This window comes from Pelodiscus sinensis, chromosome 6 (genome assembly GCF_049634645.1).
Source record: "Pelodiscus sinensis isolate JC-2024 chromosome 6, ASM4963464v1, whole genome shotgun sequence".
NCBI classification, from domain to species: Eukaryota; Metazoa; Chordata; order Testudines; family Trionychidae; genus Pelodiscus; species Pelodiscus sinensis.
This window is the reverse complement of record NC_134716.1, coordinates 71,988,464-72,013,024: the sequence shown is the minus strand read 5'-3', so window position 1 is coordinate 72,013,024 and position 24,561 is coordinate 71,988,464. Positions and strand designations below refer to the sequence as shown.

Genomic DNA, 24,561 nt, shown 5'->3' with positions numbered 1-24,561 from the left:
AAATGCACAAGAGCCCTTACTGGAGCTCTTCTGCATTTCAAAGTGAAAGCGCCACATGGAGCCCAGACTCAGCGGGGGACTCACCACTGGTCCCAGGCTCCATGTGGCATTTCAGTCTTTGAAATGCACAAGAGCCCGTAGGTGGGGCTCTTGTACGTTTCAAAGACAGAACACCGCATGGTTCTTCTGCCTTTGAAATGTAGCAACAGTCAGGCAGGCTCCTGCTATATTTCAAAGAAGAAGCACCTTCATCAACTAACTGAATAGCTGATGGAAATTCCATTGACTATTCGAATAGTTGATTAATCTAATTTTAACATCCCTATACTGTAGCAGTTACTTACAAACCACTGATATTTCACTGAAAAACTTAAAAATAACATTTCTCCTGGTAAAGCAAATATTTTCTTTCCCTTGTCCTCACTAGAATATTTGAATGAAAAATTAAATATTTGTTCATTAGAAGCTGATCTACATCTGTTCCTTATTCTTACCTAAAATCATAACCTTTTTTATTATATCAGAAGTGCTTGGAGTAGAAATCATTAGCATTTCAGGTTGGGAGAAAAATAGCAGGAACAAAAACAAACTTTCCATTTCCATGAAAACATCCTCAAAACCAGAAAAAGGAGAAAAAGCAAGAAAAATGTCTCAGAAATAACCGTGTTTAGACAGCCATTTCCTAAATCAAATACTTTTCAAGAGTTCCCTTGGTGTCTATTATTCTATAATAAGAAAATATTAAACATCACTTAGATTTTGGTCTTACAAAAGCAGAACCAGCAGCGATGTGGATCAGTGATATTGGGTGAACTAACCTTGTTGGTATTCCAGTCAGACCGTAACTATATTCCCTTAATGAGATGGGGGTACATCCATGTTTATCCTTGTCTACTTTACTGGTATGGATCCCAAGATCTGTTTTATCAGAATCAGCCATGATTTTGATTATATAAATATTCTCAGTTTGTATTATCTATAGATGATTCTGTTTATTTTGTTTATTTATTTCAAGTTAATTTATTGCTGGTAAAGGATGCAAATGTAAATTTAATCCTCTATTTCTTGTGGCTTTTCTACTGTTGGTTCATGCAGTAGCTAGTTAAACCTGCATGTAACTGAAGCTGGGAGTGTCCCTGCCTATGTAAATGCTAGTGAAAGTGTAAGACAAAGAGTGGTTTAGAGCTCCTCACAGCAGCACAGTGAAAGAGAAAGCCCAGGCTGGCTAGCTAGAGGGTTCCATGGTATACCCTCAGTTTCAAATGTGGCACCCCAGGAGAAACCTGTTACACCCCACTACATGAAAGCAAGAAAACCTAGTCCAAATTTTCAGTTTGTTCTAAATGGCATAAAAAAATCAGAATGTACTAACTTAGGCTGAATTAGAGGTGATCTAGAAATCACGGGTGTCATTGCTGTAACACACTCAGGGATCATGTTTTTATCTTTAAGTTTTGCTTGGAAAATGTGTTTACTTTTTTAATGGATCTTTTCATCTTACATTTAGCAAATATTTAAATTTCCCTTCTTCACTTATTATGCATCATATCCAACCTTGTTTCATCTCATGCATTGCCTTAGTTGATCAGCATCAGCAGGGCTGCCAGTGAGAGGGGTATCATGGCAACAGCAGCAGATGGAACCCTGGGCCCTTTAAATCACCATCAGAGCCCCACGCAGTGTGGTCCAGGTGGCATTGAGGGCTGACTGGGGAATGCTAACCCCTAGCTCTGCTTCTTTCATGGAGGCCCCACCTCTGCTGGAGGCCCTGCAGCCAAGCCCCACCCCACATTGCCTAGAGCCCAGCAAAGTCTTTTGACAACTATGGGCAACTGTGATAGCACGAATGTCATCTCACAGCTCTGGGAATTGGGTTTGTTAATGTGTATTTATTTTTTCATTGTATTTTGGGGTAGGATGGAAAATGACACATGAAATAGCAAAAAGAGTGATAGATACACAGTAACTAGACATTTGTAGTTTCTTTTAAAAATAATAGCAAAATTTATTTCCTCAAAAGATTTCTGGAACCCAGGTGATATAAATTATCAATATATCTTCTACAGACTGAACCGCTCTAATTGGGTACTCTCTGGTCTGGCATGATTTTAGTTAGCTGGATGTCCACTTATCATAGTTGTGGTCAAGCTTCCTTCAGTCCCTAAAGTTTGCTTACAGTCAGGCTCCCGTGTTCTCTGCTGTTATTTAGCTCCAATTCACCCCTAAATGTTTTCTAAGAGCCAAGTAAGCAGAGAAAATATTGACCTGCCATCTGGAAATTTCTCTTGTTCAGCACTGGTCAGGTCCAGAGGGTGCCGGACTAATGAGGTTCAAGCTGTACAATAGGTTAAATTTGGAACTTCTTCTATTTGTCCCTTTAAAATAATTCAAATCAATAATTATATCAGACTGAATAAAAAAAAAGAAGTCCATTGCAAACAGGGAGAGCGAAAGATTACATTAATTGTTGAGATACTGTCAAATTTTGGAGGAAATAAAAATATATTAGGCAAAATATGTTCCTATGTTTCAGAAAAAATCCTCAGGTCATTTAAAAATCACAACATTTTAAATGTGTCCTTTTACAACAGTTTACTCTTACACACTATATTAGTAGCAGCTCTGTATTAAAGATTGTGAGAAAGTGTATTGTAATATATTTAAAAACACAAAGTGAACAGTTCAGAATATCTACTCTATTCTATGAAGATGCCAAGTTTTAAACTGCATCACCATAAGAAACCAAACTCACTGACAACACCCAATTCAAAATTATATGCAAGCCCCTTTAAAATGAATCATGTGTGGGTGGTCTATAAAATACACTACATAAAAAGGTGAAGTAAAGGTCTTTTCAAGAAAACTCTGAGTATGAGCAACTTTAAAATTAAGTGCATTGAAACAAATATCTTCTGAGCATCAAAGGGCCTTTTCATGAGTGCAAAGGACTTCCATGAAAAATAATACTTCTTTAACTGTGGCCCACTCAATTTCCTGATGGGATAACTCCATCCATGAATAGCCATTCTGAACACAATAAAAGATTGACATGTATCTTTTCAACTTGTGCGAACTGTTCTCAGGACTCTGAAATACAATGCCCTGTCCATACACCTTAGCTCCTGGGACACTATATCAAATACTTTTATTTATGAGCCTGATGTGTCCCATTTAATGAAACCTAACAGATTACAGCATTGTGAATTGTAAAGACTCAGGTGTTGTTAGACTACCTAAATCAATTTCAATTAGGTTAAATCAGCTTTCAGACTAATCTCTGACATCTGAATCAGGGCAGTAGCCGATGAACTACAAACCATTAATAGGCTAAAGCCTTCCCAGGACCAGATATTTTAGCAATTTGTCCTAACACTGATAACGGGATTAGTCAGACAAATTTCAGTGGACCTCCGTGCAAGGAACAAATAATAGTTCAGTTCAATTTATTTGATCTTTTTATCCCAATAAACTAAACATATTTTTTTGTCTAAAACTGTACTTTTTACACTGGATAAAAACTTTTGCATATTGTTTAATTCATATCATGCTGTAGTAAAGCAGTATCTCAGTATTACTTTCCCCTCCTGTTCTTTACAAGGTTGTATAAGACACTTTATACTATTAGTACTCGTTCATTTATAGCTCTTTAATCCACTGTAGAATTATATCACTCAATAAAATATTTAGGAATTAGGTGATGAATAAACAACTTTAAACGTTCTATGCCCATTTTTATACTATAGAAAGAGCTAAACTTAAATATGTAATGCTTTTTTCAAATGATCAAAGTAAACAGGCTGTCAGGCTTACAACTATTCTGATAAAAATGTAAATAAAAGCTAGCCTCTTATACTAAATCTTATTCCAGGAATGAGGACCTGTAGCTTTGTCTGTCCTATCACTGAGCAGCCTATAAGCACAGAACTCCACTTGCTTGATCGAGGCGGTCAGATGGCTAGCTCTTAAACCCAGCAGCTGCCGAGTACCAGCGGCTGTTCATTGCATATGGATTGGCTGTCTCCCTGTGGTTACTTCATTCAAAGCCTTTCTTCAACTCAGACCCTCTCTGTATTCACCTTTCTTCCAGCCTGCTCCTGCCTTCCCTGGCTCCAAGTAATACAGTTTTAACTCTCTGCTCCAATTTCTGTGTGTGGCATTTGGACTCTGACTATGATTCTTACCCTCAACCACTTCTGGTTCTCCCTTCCCTCTGGCAATTGCATTCCAGCCCTGGGCCCTGACTCTGCCTAGAGCCTTGGTTCTGTCATTTGAATGCTAACTCCTATTTTCACCATTAAGCCTGACTCCTTTTCTGACCACTAAGCAAGACTGCCTGCAACCCTGTCTCCTGACATTTATTTCAGTCTAGAAGAAAAACAAGTTTCTGATTTCCAGTGTCTTAATAAGGGGATCTACTTCTCAATCTTCTAAAAATATAAAATCATTAAACAAAATTTGTATTAACTATGATGCAAAAATATCATTTTATAAGTTAATAGAAGTCATATAATAGGAAGTACTGAATTTAAAAAGGAAACTTTTTATTAATCATTTAATTCTTTTTCCACTAAAAACAAAGTTATAACTGTAATTAATTGATTAATATAGACTGTTTTAGTGCAGTGTATTAATTATACTATACTAAAATGCAATTATAGCTTACACATATCCCAGTCCTCCAAAGACTTTGGCACATATTTCACTTTATAAATATTCCTGTGTTTCTGTTAGTAATCCCACTGATTGGGGTTGAAGGGCTAGAGCCTCTAAACTTTTAATCAAGCAAACAGTCCTCACTTCTGTGAGTAATCTCAGGGTACGTCTAGACTACACGTTTCTTTCGAAAGAGATCATCTAGACAACCACAAATTTGTCAAAAAAGTGATCCGCTTTTTCAAAAGAGAGCACCCAGGTAATCTTAATGTGCTCTTTCGAAAAAGGGTGTTCTTCCTCGTAAAATGAGGTTTACTGCTGTCAAAAAAAACCCACCGCGTTATTTTGATTTAATTTAGAAAGAACGCGACAGCAGTCTAGGTGCAGGTGAAGTTTTTTAGAAAAAGGCCACTTTTTTCGAAAAAACCCTGTAGTCTAGACATAGCCTCAGTGCCTCCAGGAGAGTAAGGATTATTTACAATCCAAAAGGTCACTAGAGTGGGCCTTTATTCTATTCTTTTATATGCGTCTACTGTTGCTTAACAAAACAAAAACACAATAAACCCTGAGGGCAAAACTTTCAAATGCACCTACATGAGGCAGGCCCCTAAATCCTATTTCCTTTTAACAGGATTTAGATGCCTAAGTCACCTAAGTGCTATTGCAAATGTTATCTCAGAACCTGTTCAAATGAACATAGAAAACAGTAGCTGAATTACCAAATAATTAAAGAATGGACTGAAATATGAAAATAAAAAAGAAATATAAACTTTAGTTTAGCAAATAATCTCAAAGTTCAACTGACAAGAATGTTTTTATAGTGGAAAAATAAAACATATTTGAAAATCACATTACTTAGTTCCTTATTCTGAAACTAGTACCAGCATTATTTTAACATTTCTGATGAAGGAGAATAGTAGAGAGAGAGTAACTTAGTGGCAAAAAGAGAAAGCAAGGATTGCAAATCTTTACGCTAACAACTTTGCCACCAGCTTGTTCTGGTCAAGGAGTTCCAGTGCCTGCATGTGTGCCTTAATCTGAAAACTCAGACTGAGACTTCCTAAATCACTCAATGTTAAATCAACACACTCATTGGAGTAACTTAATCGTATTGAAGGATGATTTTTAAAATAAAGGTGTCACTTCTTGACAGCAGTGGAGATTTATGTCATGTTTAGCTGTAACGTCAGTCCCAGGAAGGAACTGCCAAGGCAAGCTTCACCATACTGATATATCTCATCCTGACCTGGAGAAATCAATCCTAAAAGTAATAGTTCAGTTTCTATATCCAATGCACTATTTCCTATGAGTACGAAATAGTCATTACTGAGGCTGAATTCTGTGATGTGAATGCCTGACCATTACATTCTGAACCTATTCCACAGGCATAAAACAGCAGTCAGATTAGAAGGATTAGTGCCAACATAACTATAGTCTGTTTGTAGTATCCTAAGTAGAGGAGAGTTATCACAGAATTGTCTCCTCCAGCTGGCAATTACACCCCAGCTGCAAGTGTAGACATACCCTAAAGTGCCGTGAGTGCCTAAGATTCTTTAGACCTCTGTTTCTCAAAGTAGGCTGCACGCCCTTCTGGGTAAGCCACTGGTGGGCCTGCACCACTTTAGATAAAGTGTCCATAGCCATGGAGCCATGCAGCTACCACTGGATGTGGTTTCCCATTTCCAACCAAGGGGAGCTGCAGGAATAGTGGAGGGTATTTTAAAAACCATGATCAAACGACTTCATTGTGAGGCTTCGGTGGTCAGACTAATAAGGGTTTGTGTCAGTATGTGCTCTGCATCTCTGGATGCCTTCAAAAATATATCAGCAACTCCAACCACCCTCTAACTTCCACCACACAGTTACTTTTTGCAGGGTGACTCTAATGCCCTCCCTGACTCTCAATGGCCCCCAAAATTATCTGCTCTGTAGTTTGCATCAATCTTGCACAACACTTACAGAAACTAAATTCACTGCCCCTTTTAAAGAGACAGTACGCAGTAGCTTACTACTTTGACACTCATTTTAACCAATGCCCAGAACTGATTTATTTTCAAAGTAAAACTAGTTTATTAAATAATAAGTCATATAAATCCATCATGGCTCAACAGATAGTTTGGCCTGGACTCTTCTCAGTCTGCTGAGTTCCTTTTTCTCCTTGTGTAAAGGGTGTCAAAATGGCTTTCCTCTCATTTCCTTATATCTTCCTAAAGTTCATTGACCTTGCTTTGATGGGAAAAAAAGCTTCCTGGGAGTTTAGTTTCCCATCCCCAATTAAGATTAAGAGGCTGTCTTGCCTCACTTACTCTCTTGATGGTTTTATTTATCGTATAAGTATATGTACCCAAATGAAAGTAATGGGTAGCAGGTTTAAAACTAATAAAAGAAAGGTCTTCTTCACACAGCGCACAGTCAACCTGTGGAACTCCTTGCCAGAGGAGGCTGTGAAGGCTAAGACTATAACAGTTTAAAAAAGATCTAGATAAATTCATGGAGGTTAGGTCCATAAAAGGCTATTAGCCAAGGGGTAGGAATGGTGTCCCTGGTCTCTGTCTGACAAAGGCTGGAGATGGATGGCACAAGACAAATCGTTTGATCACTGTTTTCGATCCACCCCCTCTAGGGCACCTGGTACTGGCCACTGTCAGCAGACAGGATACTGGACTAGATGGACCTTTGGTCTGACCCAGTACGGCCATTCTTATGTTCTTATTGTCTTATGATTAGATACTAAGAGGATTGATATTAGAAAAAAGTTTTTCAATTTGAAATTACTGATGTAAATATGACCCAGATGAATAATGGTGTCAGCCGACGGTCAGGGCAGTGAGTCCCTTATGACCGGCTGAAGTTCTTTTAAATTGTGCTTGGTTCTGTTACAGCAACTGAAGGAGTCAGGTTAAAGCTTAAACAGTTACTATTTATTGTTACAGGGTAAACTTAGTTGTTAAATGCTACTACTGTGTTACAGGTAACACAGACACTACAAAGGACAGGACAGAAATTACACTAATAAGTCACTTACAGGTACCATGAAACCCTTTGGTTCTCTGAGCTCTTATTAAATGCATGCAAAATAGACACATCGCAGGTATATATTCTCACCCCTGCGTTCCAGACTTGGCGTGGCCAGGGTCTTTCTCTCAATCCCTCGGGAAGAAGTAGGGCGAGGTTGGGCGTCCCACAGACCTCGGGAGACAATCAATACCTGCCAGCAGGTATAGATGATTAGAGCTCAAATGGGGTGGGCTGCTGAACCTCTTTTATACCCCTTGGGTCATGTAGGCTTCTTCCTGGTCTCAAGTGGCCAATTAGGAAAAATGGCTTTGAATGCCAAGTTTCCCACGAAGGGTGCAAAGCATAATTCACACCTGGGAAAATGCAGACAATGGGAACCTCTGGTATGTGATGGGCGAAGATTCCTCTCCTGGGACAGTGCAGGCGTGTCAATTACTGGTACTAGCCATCAGGGCGACGGGAGGCCCCGGGTGGTCAGCTAGCCCATTTACTGTCTGGTTTCTGTTTATGGTAGAGTCAGGGGCAGGCAGCACACCTGCGTTCCTAGGGCATCAAAGGCTGACTGCCTTTCTCTTGCTCTCTGGGGGGGGGGGGGGGGGAACAAGATGGGGTTCGTGTCTGGCTACAAATGGCTAAACTCATAACTAGCTGTTAGAGAGAGGCAAGGTGGGTGAACCTGTTCCATCTTTATGTTGCTGTGACACTGGGAGAGCCTTTCCTAGACTTGAAGAAGAGTCTGTGTGGCTCTAAAGCTTGTCTCTCTCACTAATAGATATTACCTCATCCAGCCTCTCCAATATCCTGGGATTGACCATATTATTTGCAAGACATTGAGTGTTTGGTGGCTACTATGAAATTAGCTGGTGGTCTTAGGCCAGTTTATAAGGAATCAGTGCACACATTCCAAAGAGCACTGCTCTTTGTAGCCATAATATATAGACTGAATGGGAATAAAAGTGAATTAAAAAACTTTGGCTCAATGATGATCCTTTCTTATAAACTAGAAGCACATTAATTAAGGCTAGCAGGTAAGGAATATTCCTCCTGTTTTTGTTAAATAGAGGATGATAATATTCTAATATTTTTTCAAAAGCATTAATGTCACAAGAAGTATAATATTGGAATAGTAGATGACCACGTAATAATACAGAAAATTAGAGATGACTTTTCTCTTTGGTTCAAGTTACCAATATCAACATATTACCACCTTTCCCATTCATTCCGTGTGCCAGGACTAGAAGATTGTGAAAACGGTTTCCCCAAATCTCTGAACACAGTTACTTGAGATTTTTTCATCAAGATGCAAGGTCTTTGTTAAAAGTGCCCTAAAATAACAAGGATATGATTATTTTTCCTGAAAAGCCCATAAGGCGGAAAGCCCTGTAGCAAACTATTCTCAAAAATACACAAGGGGAAAGGTAGTCCCTGGGTTTCTCTTGGAGTGCAAGTCAAGTTAAGTGCATGTGAAAAACATCCTGCAAGAGTACTTAGCCTAAGCCCCATTACCTCGGAATGGAAGGGAATCCTGTGAGAAAGCAGAGCCTACAGTCCAGCTCATGTCTCCTCTCTCTCAATATTTGGCTAGAACTGCTAGGTATCATAAGGCTAGCATCAGCAACCAGCAGAACTGACAAATGTTATATCAACATCCTGACAGAAAATGCTTTCACTATATATGGTTTAATTTTTCAATTTAGGAATTTTGTTGGATGCTCATACAGCAAATATGGACCACTGTGACCAGCTGTGCAAGAAAAATAAATTTCTTACTAGTGTGGGATGGGGGAACATACAACAGCTAAGAAGGAGCATGTCCATGTGACTCTACTCCACCCCCAGCCTGGGGCTCCTACTCTCTCCTGGGGGTGGAGGAGAGACTGGAGATGGTATACAATCCTGAGGAGCCTCTGGAAGTTCTGCTGCTTTTCTTGCTCTGCCTCTGACACCAGGGAAAGGAGCAGAAGCTATAGCCCCACTCCCTGCCCTTCCATGGAGCCAGAGAACAGAGAGAGAATTTCTTTTGGATGTGGACCTCTATACAATCATCCAGGCTTTTGTCATTGGAAGAGCAAACCAAATATATAGTTTCTTCCTGGATCTCCATGTTCAGATCTTATAGAAGTTGAAGCTAGTGTGAAATAAAAAAAAACTACCCACTTATTAATGTGGTGAGCATATTACACAAGTATTCTGTAATTGTACTGGCTGTCAATTGACTTCTGGGTAGAGTACTATTTTTGATCTATCTAGCCCTAAAAGGTTTGAATCTGGGCTATGTCAGAAACAACTTTGATTGACGAGACTGCCTACACTGGCATGTAGCAGCTCTGCAACTACTAGTAGAAAAGAACCCTAAAGGCCAGTGATGGAACACTCTATGGGAAAGATTCTGAGTTACAACAGAGAATTCTTTCCAGGTATCCAGCTCTTGGGTCTTACCAAAATGCTCAGGGTCCAACTCATCACCATTTTTGGAATCAGGAAGAAATTTCCTCCTGTTTTTCTTCACCTTCCACTGCAGCATAGGGCACAGGTCACTTGCAGTTTTGACAATGAGTAAATGGTCAATTCTTTGTAACCAGACGTTCTTTAAAGCATAATTTGAGGACTTCAGTATCTCAGAAAGGGGTTAGAGATCTACTACAGAAATGAATGGGCTAGGTACTGTGGTCTGCAATATGCAGGAGGCCAGATTAGATCATGATGGTCCTTTCTGACCTTACAGTCTATGAGTCTATGATATTCAGGACCAGATTAATGGGGGGGCTAGTCGGGCAGCTGCCCGGGGCACCTGATTGAAGTGGTAAGGGACACCGCGCGCCCGAGGGCGGGGCCACGCATGCGCTGCACACCCGCTGCCCGGGGTGCAAGTATGGCTTGGTTCGGCACTGATGATATTATAGAATCTGTGATCAGAGGAACTCAATCTAACAATCTCCTACTTTAAAGAGTATTAGAGGGGGAAGGAATGTAGTGGAACAATGTAGAGAGAAGCTGGATAATGGCACAGTATTTTCCATGAAGCATCTTGGACTCTGGAACTTACTCTTCTAAACTCCCATATCTAATTACTCCCACATCACTGTTGCCAATTTTTAAAATTAGGTTTTTAGGGTGAGATAAGCAGGTTACTAACCTCTGACTGAAGGTTCTTTGAGATGTGGATGCCTATTCTGTATTTTACTGTGGATTTGCACACGCACATAATGTTCCCAGAGCTAGAGATTTGAAAGAAATTCAATTGGTCTGTGCCTGCGTACTGGCTCACATCATGCCTCTGACTGAGGGGATAAAGGGTGGAGAGGACTGACCATCTCTCTAGTTCCTTTTCTATTATAATCGAAGAATATCCAAAGCAGAGTAGAAGGAGGGAGGACCAAACATCTTGAAGAATCTCCACTTCTTTGAGTGATGGGCTGGACTGTATTCCAATGTGAGTGGTTGACAAGTAGTATTTTAAGTAGGAGGAGGGTGTGAGGAAGTATAGCTGGAAGGACCACTGTCCCAATGGAAGCATCAGCAAAGGATTCCTGAACCTAGCCTGCTGCATGATGGCATACTGAGATGTCAAAGTACTTAGTTAGATTGATTATAACTATCAGCAAAACAATGGGAATGCTTGCTACAGCTAAGGCACACTGTTCCAAGCACCATCACTGATGGTAAGAAGGAACTGAGGAGGGAGTGGACAGGGAGAGTCCTATATAGCGTGTCTCTCCAGGAAGGCGCTGGGAACCCCAGCCCCTATGAGTACTACTTAGACAAAAACTTCTGGCATCAGTGCATGTGGCAGGCACACACACCTAGGTTGAATGGACACGAGCAAGCACTTGAAGCTTTATGTCTAGTTATTCTCTGAAAAGTTGCTCTACATTTGGAGTTGAAAAGATCCATGTTAATCTTCTCCACATCAAGTGTGTTAAGTTTACATGTGAAATATACATATTTTCCAACTGTCACCACAGTAAATGCAACCTTGGATCTGAGAATCAATCCTCCTCTTTTGTGCATCAGTTCTGCAGACCAAATAGGGCTCTTTGTGACACCTGTCCAAAACCATAGTCATCAGTGAGTTTATAGAGATGTAACTGATGGAATCTTGGTAAATAATTCTGTTATGTATGCAGAAAAAGGAATGAAATCTACCTCACTCTTACAGAGCTGTGCAAGCTCTGCAGAGCTGTCAGAAGTAAAAAGCAGTTTAAAATGTATCCATTTAAAATAAGCACACATGAATAAATACACAAAGAACTTATTTGCTAAGAATTCATTTTTGCCATTTTTACTGTCTCTTTTGAGGAGAGTTGCATGATAAGCATGGTTTCAAGCTCTATACAGTTATTTCCTGGTGTTCCGCTAGCTACAAGAAAGCTGAACATACAGTGATGTCTGCTGAACTTTTAATTCCGATAGAGTATTTGTAAACCAGTTGTGTTAATTCTGAAAACTCCATATTACATACCGAAAATATTTCTACCCAAATATAATAAAGAAAGTTCAAATGTGTGTAGGAAGGAAGGAGATGAAGAAAGAGAGAAATGATAGCCTACACTGCAAGAGTGAAACATGATTTCACCATAAAATAACCCAAGATGTAGTTTGGCACACAGGGCAGCACTTAAAAATGGTCAAATTGGCTGTCTTCATAAACTGCTATAGCAATAAAGTCAAAATTCAATGTAATACACATCTTTCCATATAAGTGTTTATCATATTTTCCCTTAAAACTTAATGAAAAACTTATCACACAGTTGGTCATTTTTGTTCTGTTTATAACACAAGGATTGTAACAATTATGATACAAAAATACTGAAAGTATTTCAGCTGTTGTTGGTAGTGGAACATAATTGATTTGTCATGACATACAATTTTGTAAAAAGTGTTCTGTTGGAAGGCCATAAATGAGTGTAGAAGCGATTTACACACTTTTAGATCATAATTTTCACATGCTGCTCTATTTTTTTTAAATATACATACTGTATACTATTATGTTTTTTTCTCTAGTGTATTATAAAAACATAAATCTATCTGATGAAAAATGGATTGTATTCTAATTGAATCAACATAACGCACAGAGTAGCTCCCTTATCATACTCCTTGCAAAGATCAATGGTAAATGGAACTTTATTTCATTCCATGTTACCTATAATGTATTAGCAATAAAATACCGTTTTTCATTTAAAAGTCACATCAAATGTTGTTCATCTTTTGTTAAGTTCTTCTCTATTCCTGAAATTGACATTTTACAGATGAAAAATAACATCTGGTAAATTCAGGGCTTATTGGTTGAACTGCTATTGTTGAAAAAACAACAGACTGTAAAAATTCAGAATTTTACAGCAAAAGAATGGGTGGCTTTTATGGCTATCACACCACAATATAACACCAATCCAGAAGCCAAAAAATCATCCTTGCCTCTCTCCTTTGGACAATCCACAGTCCATAGCTGCAGGCCCCTCTAATTTGTGGAGCTAGAATTGCTAAAGACAGACTCAACTATTCTTGAGGATGTGGGGGGAGGGGCTTGAAAAATGTAATTTGACATGAATGGATATAATATGAAACAAAGGCCCAAACAGCTGTTATCTACTTCTGTGTCAAAATGCGGTTTTACCCCTCACAACACACCTTTTAAACTGAAAAAGTAATAAAAGATTGTCAAACACACCTGCCAAATGCTGATGGTGGCCTTTCTGAATGTGTAACACATCATGCAGAGCAACTCAAAACTGCAGATACTTATGACACAGTAAGGACTTCAACTGAATTTTTCTTAGTATGACCCTAAATTCCAGTGATGTCAACAGACTGGGGATTAGCACTACGAAGGTAACTGCAATTTTACAAAAGCTTCAGAGGAATAGTCGAATTAGCCTGTAACAGGAAAAACTTAAAAAACAACAAATAGTCTAGTAGCACCTCAAGGACTAACTGTGGATGGTATCGTGAGATGGTATCATGAGCTTTTGTGGGCACAACCCACTTCTTCAGATGACAGGAGTATTAGCATACTGTCTTAGCATTAGCATACTCCTGTCATCTGAAGAAGTCTATTTGTTGTTTTTTAAGTTTTTCCTGCAATTTTACAGTTGCTAGATTTTCATTATTGTCATTATTTTAAGATTATCAATATCAATGACTCTTGTAAGGAATAAATAATCTACTATATATTTGAGAGAATGTCTGTGTTTTCTGTGTTTCTCTGTGAGTCTGTTTGTTCAAGAACTTTTCCTATATGGTAAAAGCTAGGACCACCAAATTTAGTATGCAGCTTCCTCTTACCATAACTTAAAGCAAGGTCAGGGTTTGGTAATGCCAAGAAAATAGGACGGGTGTAGAATGCAATTGTTTCACATCAAATGGAAAGGGAGGACTGTAATAGCAAGAACAGTTATACTGCAGAATAACAGGGGCAGCAAGCACAGGGGAGTTACGCTCCAGAATGACCACAGAGGGTTAGCAAGCAAGTGTGCCCTTGCAGTCCCAGAGAGCTATGGAGCAGCTGATGGCTGGGCAACCTGGCTTGCACAGCCCAAGTCCAGCCCAGCGGCTGAGCACAGTGGTCCTTGCTGTGCAACGGCAGCCCTGGGAAGCAGCTGCCAGACTCCCTGACCCACTGCCCTGACTCCTGCACCTCCACCCCTTGCCCTGAGCCACCTCACATCTCTTCCTCTCAGCCTTCCCACATCTCTCCCCTGAGCTCTCCCACTCTTCCCACCCGACTTCTGCACCCTCCCCCCACACACCTCTAGCCTCCTGCCCTGATTCTCCCCAAATCCCCAAACCCCTGCCCTGCTCCAGTACCCCTGTAGCCCCCTGCTCTGAAGGACCCAAGCAATGCCAGGTAAATTCTCTAGTAAATCATAAAAACAGAGTGAGGAAGTCTGTGATCTTGACTAGCAACCTGATAGAATATGTAGCTCAGGGAGGACTTAGTTTTCTGCTAGATTAACTTCAGCAGAAAAAGAAAGAGATGTAAAATATAGCTTCTGTGGGTGTATATTATAAAGGACTGCTTCCTGAATAAGGTGGATAGTTTTGTGAGCAGTAGATAAAGTCCTCCTACCCAGGAGGGCCTCATTATTAAGTTATACCATCCTAAATCACACTTCATCAAAGGTATCCTCTGAAGTCTCAGAAATGCTTTCTATAGCACAGTTGGATCCCTGCTGCATACTTCAGATGTACAAGGGATAATAGTACAATCATTACTCTTAAAAAGATAGTATTTATCCAGAGTTATATCTAAAATTCCAGTTATTCCTCAAAACAAGAAATTTCTGTTGTAGCAGTGGGTAAATGTTATTTTTCTAAACAGTGACAGGAGTATTTGCCAGACCCAGCATCTTTCATCCAAGAATCTCCATATATTTTACAAATATTAATGTATTTAGCCACACCACGACTGCGGGGAAGATATTCTTACTTTACAGAAGTGACAATTAAGGCACAGAATTATTAAGTGACTTGGTCATAGAAAAGTCCAAGCCAGAGCAAAGATTAATTCCTGATTAATAGAAGCATTGTGTGTATCTTTTTTGACTAAAAGAATATAACAGATTTACCCATTCTTTGTAATGAAACATTTACCACAAATGTTTTAAAGTGTACTCCAAAACATATGCAGATTAAAAAGTCTTCTGCTATTATTCCAATATGAAAATTTTCTTTAGAATAAGTAAGTTAATGGTTTATTTATAATGAACATTGATAAAGTCACTTTCTTCACTTTAGAACAATGTTTCTCAAAATGGTCTGCAGATCCACTCTGAGAAAGCTGCTAACTGGCATCTTCCACATGTTTATTTACCAGCTCTGCAGCCACAGAGGCTCACGCCTCCCATTGGCTCCGGTTTGCTGTTTGTAGCCAAGGGGAGTCGTGGGAAGCAGCCTGGGACGGGCTGCCATGACCCACAGCTTGCCTTGGCTGCAAATAGCAAACTGGAGCCAATGGGAGCCACAAGGTTCTGTGACTGTGAAGCTGGTAAATAAACCAACAGGAGCAGCCAATTAGCAGGTTGCTCAGAGTGGATCTGTGGACCACTTTGAGACCACTGCTTTAGGAAGAAATACATTTTATTAAAATTATTCTATGATGTTAAAGACTACCTTTATATTCTATAAACTTATCAAATTTTATAGCTCTTTTACCAAGAAATAAAATAAAAGCAAACTTCAGCCTCAACCCAGCCCCATGTCTGAGGTCTGAGAACACTAAAAATATATATTCTCTTCATTTCTGTATCACAACAAATTGACAATTTTCGAGTTCTGTGAGGATTCAAGCTATTAATATTACCTATACAGATTGAAACAAATAAAAAAGTAGCTAATAACTTCTAAAGGCATGAAAAAGCCCCACAAGTGTTGGCTGAATTAAGGCAAAACCAGTAGTGAAATAACTTTCAATATTCTACAATATCACCACAAAAATAAGAAAGAAAATAAATCTTAAAAATGTAAATGGCTCACTGATACATTGGACAAAAAAAGTTTAAAATCTTTTACCTAGCAGAATTTTTCTTTATTTTCTCATCAATGTCACTGAGGATTTGTTGAAACTCCAGGTCCCCAGGAAGAATGTTTAATAAACAATCTAAGTTGGAAGAATCAAGAGAATATTCACCTCCCCACTCCATTTCCAAAACCTGAAATAAATGGAAAGGAAATAGCAAATATAAAAATGGGATTAACTTATGAAAAAGCAAGTTTTATTTTTAATATTAAAGTACATAAAATTTTTCATTTTTTGAATTTATGCTTAGAATAACATAGAATATGTAATTATACAAGGAATATTAAACCAATGAAAAATAAGCAGTCAAAGTGTGACACAGCCCACTGCTTCCCACAGCTATTCTTGGCTGCAAACGGTGAACCAGAGTCAATGGGAGTTGCAAGGCTCTGTGGCTGTGGAACTAGTAAGTAAACGACCTGGAGCAACCCATTAGCTGCTTTCTCAGAGTGGATCCGTGAACCACTTCGACAAACACAGCTGTAGAGGAGTAGCTTGCAGTATATGTTATAGCTAATTAAACACAGTAGTTTATCAGTAATCTTCAATTTAGCAAAAATAAAATCAATTAATATTTTTCACAAAGGTAACAGAATTACTCTTTATAAAACAACTTCGTGATGCAGAAGAAAGTTTGTAACTATAATGCTTAATAAAACTCAGCATTGCAACTAAAAAGTGACATCGGAAAATTCCAAGAACAAAATTATGAATGCTAGTGTCTGTAGGTTAAACAGTGTCTTTTAAAAATGATGATCAGTGTACTTGCTATGTGCACACACATTTTCATCTAAGTATCTCCATTCCATTCAAATATCTCCAAGCATAGAGATAGCGATAGCAGCTACTAGCTTAGTGTATACGTTTCTGAACCTCAGCTTATATATGTAGTTAATTAAAAACAAAACCAAATAAAAACATACCTCTCCCAGAAAGCAAATATATTACAAAGTCCAAGGAAACAGGTTTTCCATTTTTGACTAGCTTACGTTTCATTCCACACATAGCTCATCCATTGACCTATCCACAGGTATCCAACCAATCATAGGAATGTTTACATCTGATGCAGGACACTACCAGCTCTTCTTTCTCTTCACTAATTATCATACAGAAGAATAAGGATACATGTTTTCCAACCAACCATGACTAAACACTTCAATCACACAACAAAGGAAGTAAAAATGGGAATTTCCCAATAAGTAGTACATTTGGTAAGAAATTATTAATAGTATTATTAATAGTATTGGATTATAAGCATCAAGAGACCATAATACAAATGTAAACAGAACATAAATAAGTCAATAAGTAAAACCATTTTATTCATGTCTTAATATGAATTTTCAGAAGCCTTTCATTGCTATATTTGAGCACTTGGCAGCTGATCTCTCTGTGATCTGCTGCACAGTATCTATCCATCTCCTCGCCGGTTGGCCCCTACTACGATTCATCACAATTCCTTCTGTGACAACTTTCTTGACATTATTTCCATCTTTACACCTAATGGGACCTAAGTACATAATTCATATCTGTTTATTTCTTACAGCAGGGTGAATAGCGTTTTGCTATTTCGATATAGCTCATCCACATTGATAGGATGTTGAATCGCATTTAAGGCCAGCCAGAACCAGTTCTGGCAGGGTATCAGGTCAGGAGTTACCTTGTGTGGCTGCTGCCAGAGGCTATCTGCTTAAAGGTACCCTTTAAGGGCTCCAGGGAGAGGGGGAGGGAGAAAAGATTTCTTGGTTGTGCCCAGAGTGGCCACTAGGGCACCCTGGGAAGGGCTGGAGGCCCCCTATTTCGAAATAAGTGTCTACACAATGCTTATTTCGAAAGAGCAATTTTGAAATTGGTGCTATTCCTCGTGGAATGAGGTTTACCAATTTTGAAATAAGCCCTCCACTATTTCAATTTAATTTTGAAATAGCAGTTTGGCTGTGTAGATGCTGGTAAAGTTATTTCGAAATAACAGCTGTTATTTTGAAATAACTTTGCTGAATAGACATACCCAGAGATATTATTTTATGTAGTAGGTTCAGTGCTGAGCAACCAAGATCTTAAAAACTAAGATCATGAGTTATATTATATGGAAAAGCTAAATTTCATAGTGACTTCCCACTAAATCTTAAATTTCTGAGCTTTGGTTATATTTATAAACTGAGGTCAAGATTAGAGTACACCAAAACCAGTTACACATGGTGACTGTGATTCTTCACGAGAATGAGAACTCAGAGACAAGCTGCACCAGGTGTAGTGGCAGCAGCAGGAAGAAAAGGCATCCCCTGGGTGGAAAGCTGTTCCTCTCCCTATATGGAAAGAAACTAAGGTAACAGCTGTCAATGGCTCTCAACTAGATTCCAGTGTAGTAGGACAACAACCTGGAGAGGGGGCAAGGAAAAGCATTTCTGATTGTTTAGTGAATTTGGGTATTTTTTCAATATTTGCTTTAGAGAAATTCTTAGGCCTACCCTGTGGCCCCACTGGGTAAATAAGGAAATATAAAGCAAACTGAAGGAAAAAATCCTCTGGAGTCAGACTAACTATATCCAGGTTTCCCCTCCTCTTCAAAAAAGAAATGCTGCGACCAACAAAAATAAAAGGAGGTACCCTGCCACATGTGGGATTTGATAATGAGACTGTCCCAGGGGGCAAGGTAGATTGTTCCTGAGAATGAACAGCATGGTGAAGGCACTGCTGTAGGAAGTGCCAGCATTATCTGCAAAGGTTCACAGCAAAAGATCATATCAAGTCATATCTCTTCACATATGAAAGAACCACCCTAAACAAGGTCTTACTGTGAGACAGGTGGGTCAATATCATTGCTCCTTTCTTGTTTGGGGAGGCTTAAAAGACCTATTATGACATGACAGGGGAAGCTGCTAAACTATTTCAAATTGAAAGTTGAGAGCAACTACATCCATAAGGGCCCAAAGATTTCACAAGTTGAGGCACCAGGAGAGCAAAGTGCCAGCTGTCCAACCTGATCCATCTAATATGAAGTGTCTGTATGCTGAGACCTGCAGTACAGAACACATCACAACACTTTTGCTTTTGGACAGATTCTTGAGGGGATTTCCACCAGACCTACAAGGGTGGATTGGCGAAAATGACTCTTTTACAATGATTTGGTCACTATTGTAAACAGGCATTTAATGGCCAGAGAGCTTTCTCTGACTACTGGAGAAGAGATACATCTGACCAAGCAGTCAATCCCTGCCTGGATCACTGAAAGTTTGCAGAGGAGGGATGCAAAAGAGCAACCAGAGGTGGGAGAAGCCTGTAGTGTTACAATAGCCCAAAGCATGGAGGATAACCAGTGGCAGGTATAGATGTTATATTTGTGAAGAATTAGGACATATTGCAGCTCAAAACTCTAACACTGAGGAACTCACAGAGTGCAATCTTGGTGATAGTGTATACCTATGCCATCTCATCCACTTTCACTCCCTATGACTCCAAATAGATATACATGGCCAGTTAAAATTAATCATATACAGACTGTTGCTTTAATGAACTGAGGAAGTGCCTATAGGACGTAGTCATTGGGGGTGGGAGGGATATTTAGGGGCAGATAAACTCCTAGATAGTATCCTACAAAAGTTTTTTTTAGCCAGGAGCTAATAGTGATTTCTGATACTACTGTACCTCCTGCCTGGAGTGCCCATTGTACAGCCCACAACTTAAACTAAGGGCTCCTTTAGTACACCTGCCTATTATTATTCAAGTCCCATTTAATAGACTCACTGGAGAAATCAGACAGGGATCATCAATTTTGTGCAGGGCTCCAGGCAATGCTATCTGGCACCTAAAAGTGGTACCCCAGCAAAACACAATGTCCAAGACAATAGCAAGGAAGTTAATCCAAGTACTGAAGGAGATTCTGACAGATTAAAGGACTACCTTGATGTTCAAATTAATGAAGGACCTGTCTGCAATGCTTTAAATACAGGCCCTAAGACCTTGGTCTACCACCCACAAACTGATGGCCATCTCAGGTGCTACACTGAAAAGCGTAATATGAAAAACAGTGACTAAAGATGGGAAAAACTGCCATCTCTTCTGCCTAACAACCTTTCCTATTATTTGTGATAAAGGCATCCACTGATCTCAGCATTTCAAAGGGGCAGCGCCCACAGCTGATCCCCGGCTCAGCTGTACAGCACTGCCCCTTTAAAATGCCACCTCAGTGTTTCAAAGGGGCAGCGCCATGAAGACCGGGGTCAGCTCGGGACACCCCAGCTGATCCCTGGCTCCGTGCAGCATTTCAGCAGAACGCGGAATCATCTGGGTTACGCGTGGCATTTCCCTAGGGTTCCGCGTGGCATTTCCCTAGGGTTCCGCGTGGCATTTCCCCAGAACCCGGGGTCAGCTAGGGAGTCCCCAGCTGACCCCAGGTTCTGGGGAAATGCCACGCGGAACCCAGGTTTAGCTGGGGAGTCCCCAGCTGACCCCAGGCTCCACAGCGCTTCAGCGTTTTAAAGGGGCAGTGTTGCAGATCAGCTGTGCGGCAGCTGCCCCTTTGAAAAACTGCCTTACTTATCGGATAATCGACTAGTCCTTAACATCCTTAGCTGAAGGTCCTTCAAGAATCTCATAGCCCAGTTGTTCAAGAGTACAAGCTAGATGGTACCACGAGATTCTGCAATGAATTCTGAAGACTAAATGAAGTATCCCAGTATAAGAGGAGTAGCCATATTAGTCTGTAACTAAAAAAAAACTTTAAAAAAAAACTAGTGGTCCTGCAGCACCTTAGGGTATGTCTACACTATGGGACAAGGTTGAATTAAGATACACAACATTATTTGAATGCTTAAGTAGAAGGACCTTAACTTGACTTTTGGCACTATCCACACTGCAAGAAGTCAAAGGGAGAACATTCTCCCTTCGACTTCCCTTACTCCTTATGGAAGTAGGACTACTGGCATTGAATGGAGTGCCTCTCTTAGTTTGAATTAGCTATCTTAACTAGACCTGCTAATTCGAACCCTGGAAGATTGACAGTGGCAGCTTCGATCTTTTTCTGTAGTGTAGACATACCCTTAGAGACTAACAAAAATATAGATAGCATAATGAGCTTTTGTGGACACAACCCACTTCTTCAGATGATAAAATCTTCATTTGTCATCTGAAGAAGCAGGTTTTGCCCACAAAAGCTCATTATAATATCTATATTTTTGTTAGTCTCTAAGGTGCTGCAGGACCATTCATTATCTTTTAAGTTTTTGAAGTATCCCAGGTACATTATGGGGAAAGGTATAGCAAAAACTCAGCTGATTAAGTTAGAGGTAAAGTTGGTCACAACTGATTAGAAAGACAAAGATTAGGGCATTTGTATGACAGTGATATATTACAAGTAAGAACATAAGAATGGCTATACTGGGCCAGACCAAAGGTCCATCCAATCCAGCATCCTGTCTGCCAACAGTGGCCAATGCCAGGTGTCCAAGAGGGAGTGAATCGAACAGGTAATGATCAAGCGATCTTTCCCCTGCCATCCATCTCCACCCTCTGACAAACAGAGGCTAAGGACACCATTCCTTACCCATACTGGCTAATAGCCATTAATTTATCTAGTTCTCTTTTAAACCCTGTGATAATCCTAACCTTCACAACCTCTTCAGGCAAGGAGTTCCACAGGTTGACTATGAGCTGTGTGAAGCAGAACTTCCTTTTATTTGTTTTAAACCTGCTGTCCATTAACTTCGTTTGGTGGCCCCTAGTTCTTATATTATGAGAACAAGTAAATAACTTTTCCTTATTCACTTTCTCCACACCACTCATGATTTTATAGACCTCTATCATATCCTCCTCAGTCTCCTCTTTTCCAAACTGAAAAGTCCTAGTCTCTTTAATCTCTCCTCATATGGCACCCGTTCCAAACCCCTAATCATTTTAGTTGCCCTTCTCTGAACCTTGTCTAATGCAACTATATCTTTTTTGAGATGAAGAGACCACATCTATATGTAGTATTCAAGATGTGGGCGTACCATCGATTTATATAAGGGCAATAAATTTCATTTGCCATTTTGTTGCCCATTTTGTTTGGTGGATCTTTTTGAAGTTCTTCACAGTCTGCTTTGCTCTTAACTATCTTGAACAGTTTAGTATCATTTGCAAACTTTGCCACCTTACTGTTTACCCCTTTCTCCAGATCATTTATGAATAAATTGAATAGGATCGGTCCTAGGACTGACCCTTGGGGAACACCACTAGTTACCTCTCCCCATTCTGAAAATGTACCATTTATTCTTACCCTTTGTTTCCTATCTTTTAACCAGTTTTCAATCCATGAAAGGATCCATGAAAGTAATTAGATAACAGGGTGATTCCTTTGATGGGTCTGATAAAACCCAGAGGCCTGGACATAGTAAAGTAGACTGGTGTGGCTGTAGAAGCTTTTGTGGGTCTGAGGACAGCCTTCTACAGTAATTCTGTGCTAATAGCCCAAGACTTTAAGAAGTTCATGTTACAAATGGATGCCTCCAAGGCAGGGTTGGGGGGTATTCTTTCTCAGATGGTAAGAAAGGAAGATTATCACATCTTGAAATTCAGCAGAAAACTCCTTCACAGAGAAAAAAAAGTACATTCTAGTGGAAAAGGAATGGCTTGCAGCAAAAGGGACCAGAGAAACACTCTGGTATTACCTACTTGGATGACAGTTTACCCTAGTTACAGACCACTTCCCCAAGCTGAAGCATCAGAACGAAGAGAAAAATGCAAGAATAAAAATGCAAGACGGTTCCTGCTGCTACAACCCTTCTATTTCAGGGTGCCACACAGTGCAGGAATCAGGCATGATAATGCTGAGGGTTTATAAAGAGAATACTATTTCTTGACTCGAGTAGCCCAAACCTATTGTGTTGAGCAGGTTGTCTTGGGTTTTTTACTTTTTGCTTAACTTCTTGGACCTAACTTAGAGGCCCACAATGTAAATAAGGAAAAATAAAACTAGAGTGAAGTCAGTCTGATTTACTCCTGGTCCCACACTGGTCAAAGGAGAAACACTAAGGCTGACAGAATCAAGGCAGTACCCTGCTACAGTATGCACACTTGTGAATCTATCCTCTAAAACGGCTGATAACTTCTAGATAAGCAGTGCACAAGTATCTCCTCACTGAATGTTCAAAGCCAAGACTATCAGTACATCTCAATGGAACGAAATGGACTCTGAGAGACAATGTATATATACAGACACTATTTCCTTTAATTCTCAAAAGCTATAAAAAGTATAAGGGATTTCCTAAATGCTGCAATCTTCCCCTAATAAAGCCTTTTTGACATCTCACAATACTTTGAGATTTAATTTGAACTCAGATTCCACTTTTGGAAACCTGTGATGCAGAACAGGCCAGCGTCTTATCTGTGGAAAATAATTACATTATTAGTTGGTGAGGATCAGTATTATAGCTTATGACTCAGAAACTCTTCCTGCTGATGTTATTGCAATTAAAAATGTAGCCTTAAATGGGAGATAAAATGAAAAACACTCTTCCAAATACCTGAGTTGTGCATTCCATTAATCCTGACAGCACCAAGATGAGCTCCCTTATGGGGACAGGCTTGCCAACCAGAGGGAGAATATTAATAATTCTTTTAGGGAACCTTGAGACAGGGAGGTCACTGAAATCTCAACTGCCCATTGGTACATAGTGCAGTGGCAGAGGAAAAACTGTAGTTGAAAATAGTTGAGAGCACGCAGATTGTAGTGGCACATTATCTGCTATCAGTAGTGAAGACTTTCTATTTTTAAAAGTAACTGCCATGAACATGAACTTGGCATAATGCCCCCTTCAGGGGCTACGGGAAGCACAAATCTAACTAACCACTTTCCAGCTGTCACGGAAAGTGTGTCAGTCTAGCGGGGCCAGCATTCACCCCTCCAGCTAAGACCTGTTTCTTCCCCTGTCCTGGTTGAAAAAAACAAAACTGACCAGAGTTAGTAAATAAGGTTAAATAAAAGCATAAAGTAAAGGAAAAAGAAGAAAACCTACAGGCAGAATGAGTCAGGATATCAGTCTCACTTCTGAGAGCCTTGGCAGTATCAGTTACCTCAGAATCCACTAGGAGTGGAGTCCCCTCCTATTAATGCTTCCTCCAGTCTTGGTATGATTTGTATATGTGTGGAGGGGTAGTGCCATTCTAGCCTAAAGCAGTTCCTTAAACCCTTGAATGAACCCTTTACAGTAACATTTATAGATACAGATATAAATATAGATATAGATAGTTTTTTGGGTTGCATTAAAGTACAGGCAGTCCCCGGGTTACATCGGATCCCTACTTACAAACGGGGTGAGGCAACCCCGCACTAGCTGCTTCCCCCCAGCAGACCAGGGAGACGCGGAGTGGCTTTTCTCAGCAGACACCTCAGCTTGAGAATA

At 39.8% G+C, this 24,561-nt stretch overlaps 1 protein-coding gene across 14 annotated transcripts in view; it reads right to left on the bottom strand.

The window, feature by feature from the left end:
* The window catches only part of KIAA0825 (KIAA0825 ortholog), a 380,197-nt gene that overhangs the window by 302,156 nt on the left and 53,480 nt on the right, over positions 1-24,561 (bottom strand). For all 14 annotated transcript variants that reach the window (XM_075932130.1, XM_075932131.1, XM_075932132.1 and 11 more), the window contains one exon: positions 16,180-16,319. In XM_075932130.1, coding sequence (XP_075788245.1) covers positions 16,180-16,310 — 131 coding nt within the window. In that variant the 5' untranslated portion in view covers positions 16,311-16,319. The remainder of the gene's footprint in view (positions 1-16,179; positions 16,320-24,561) is intronic.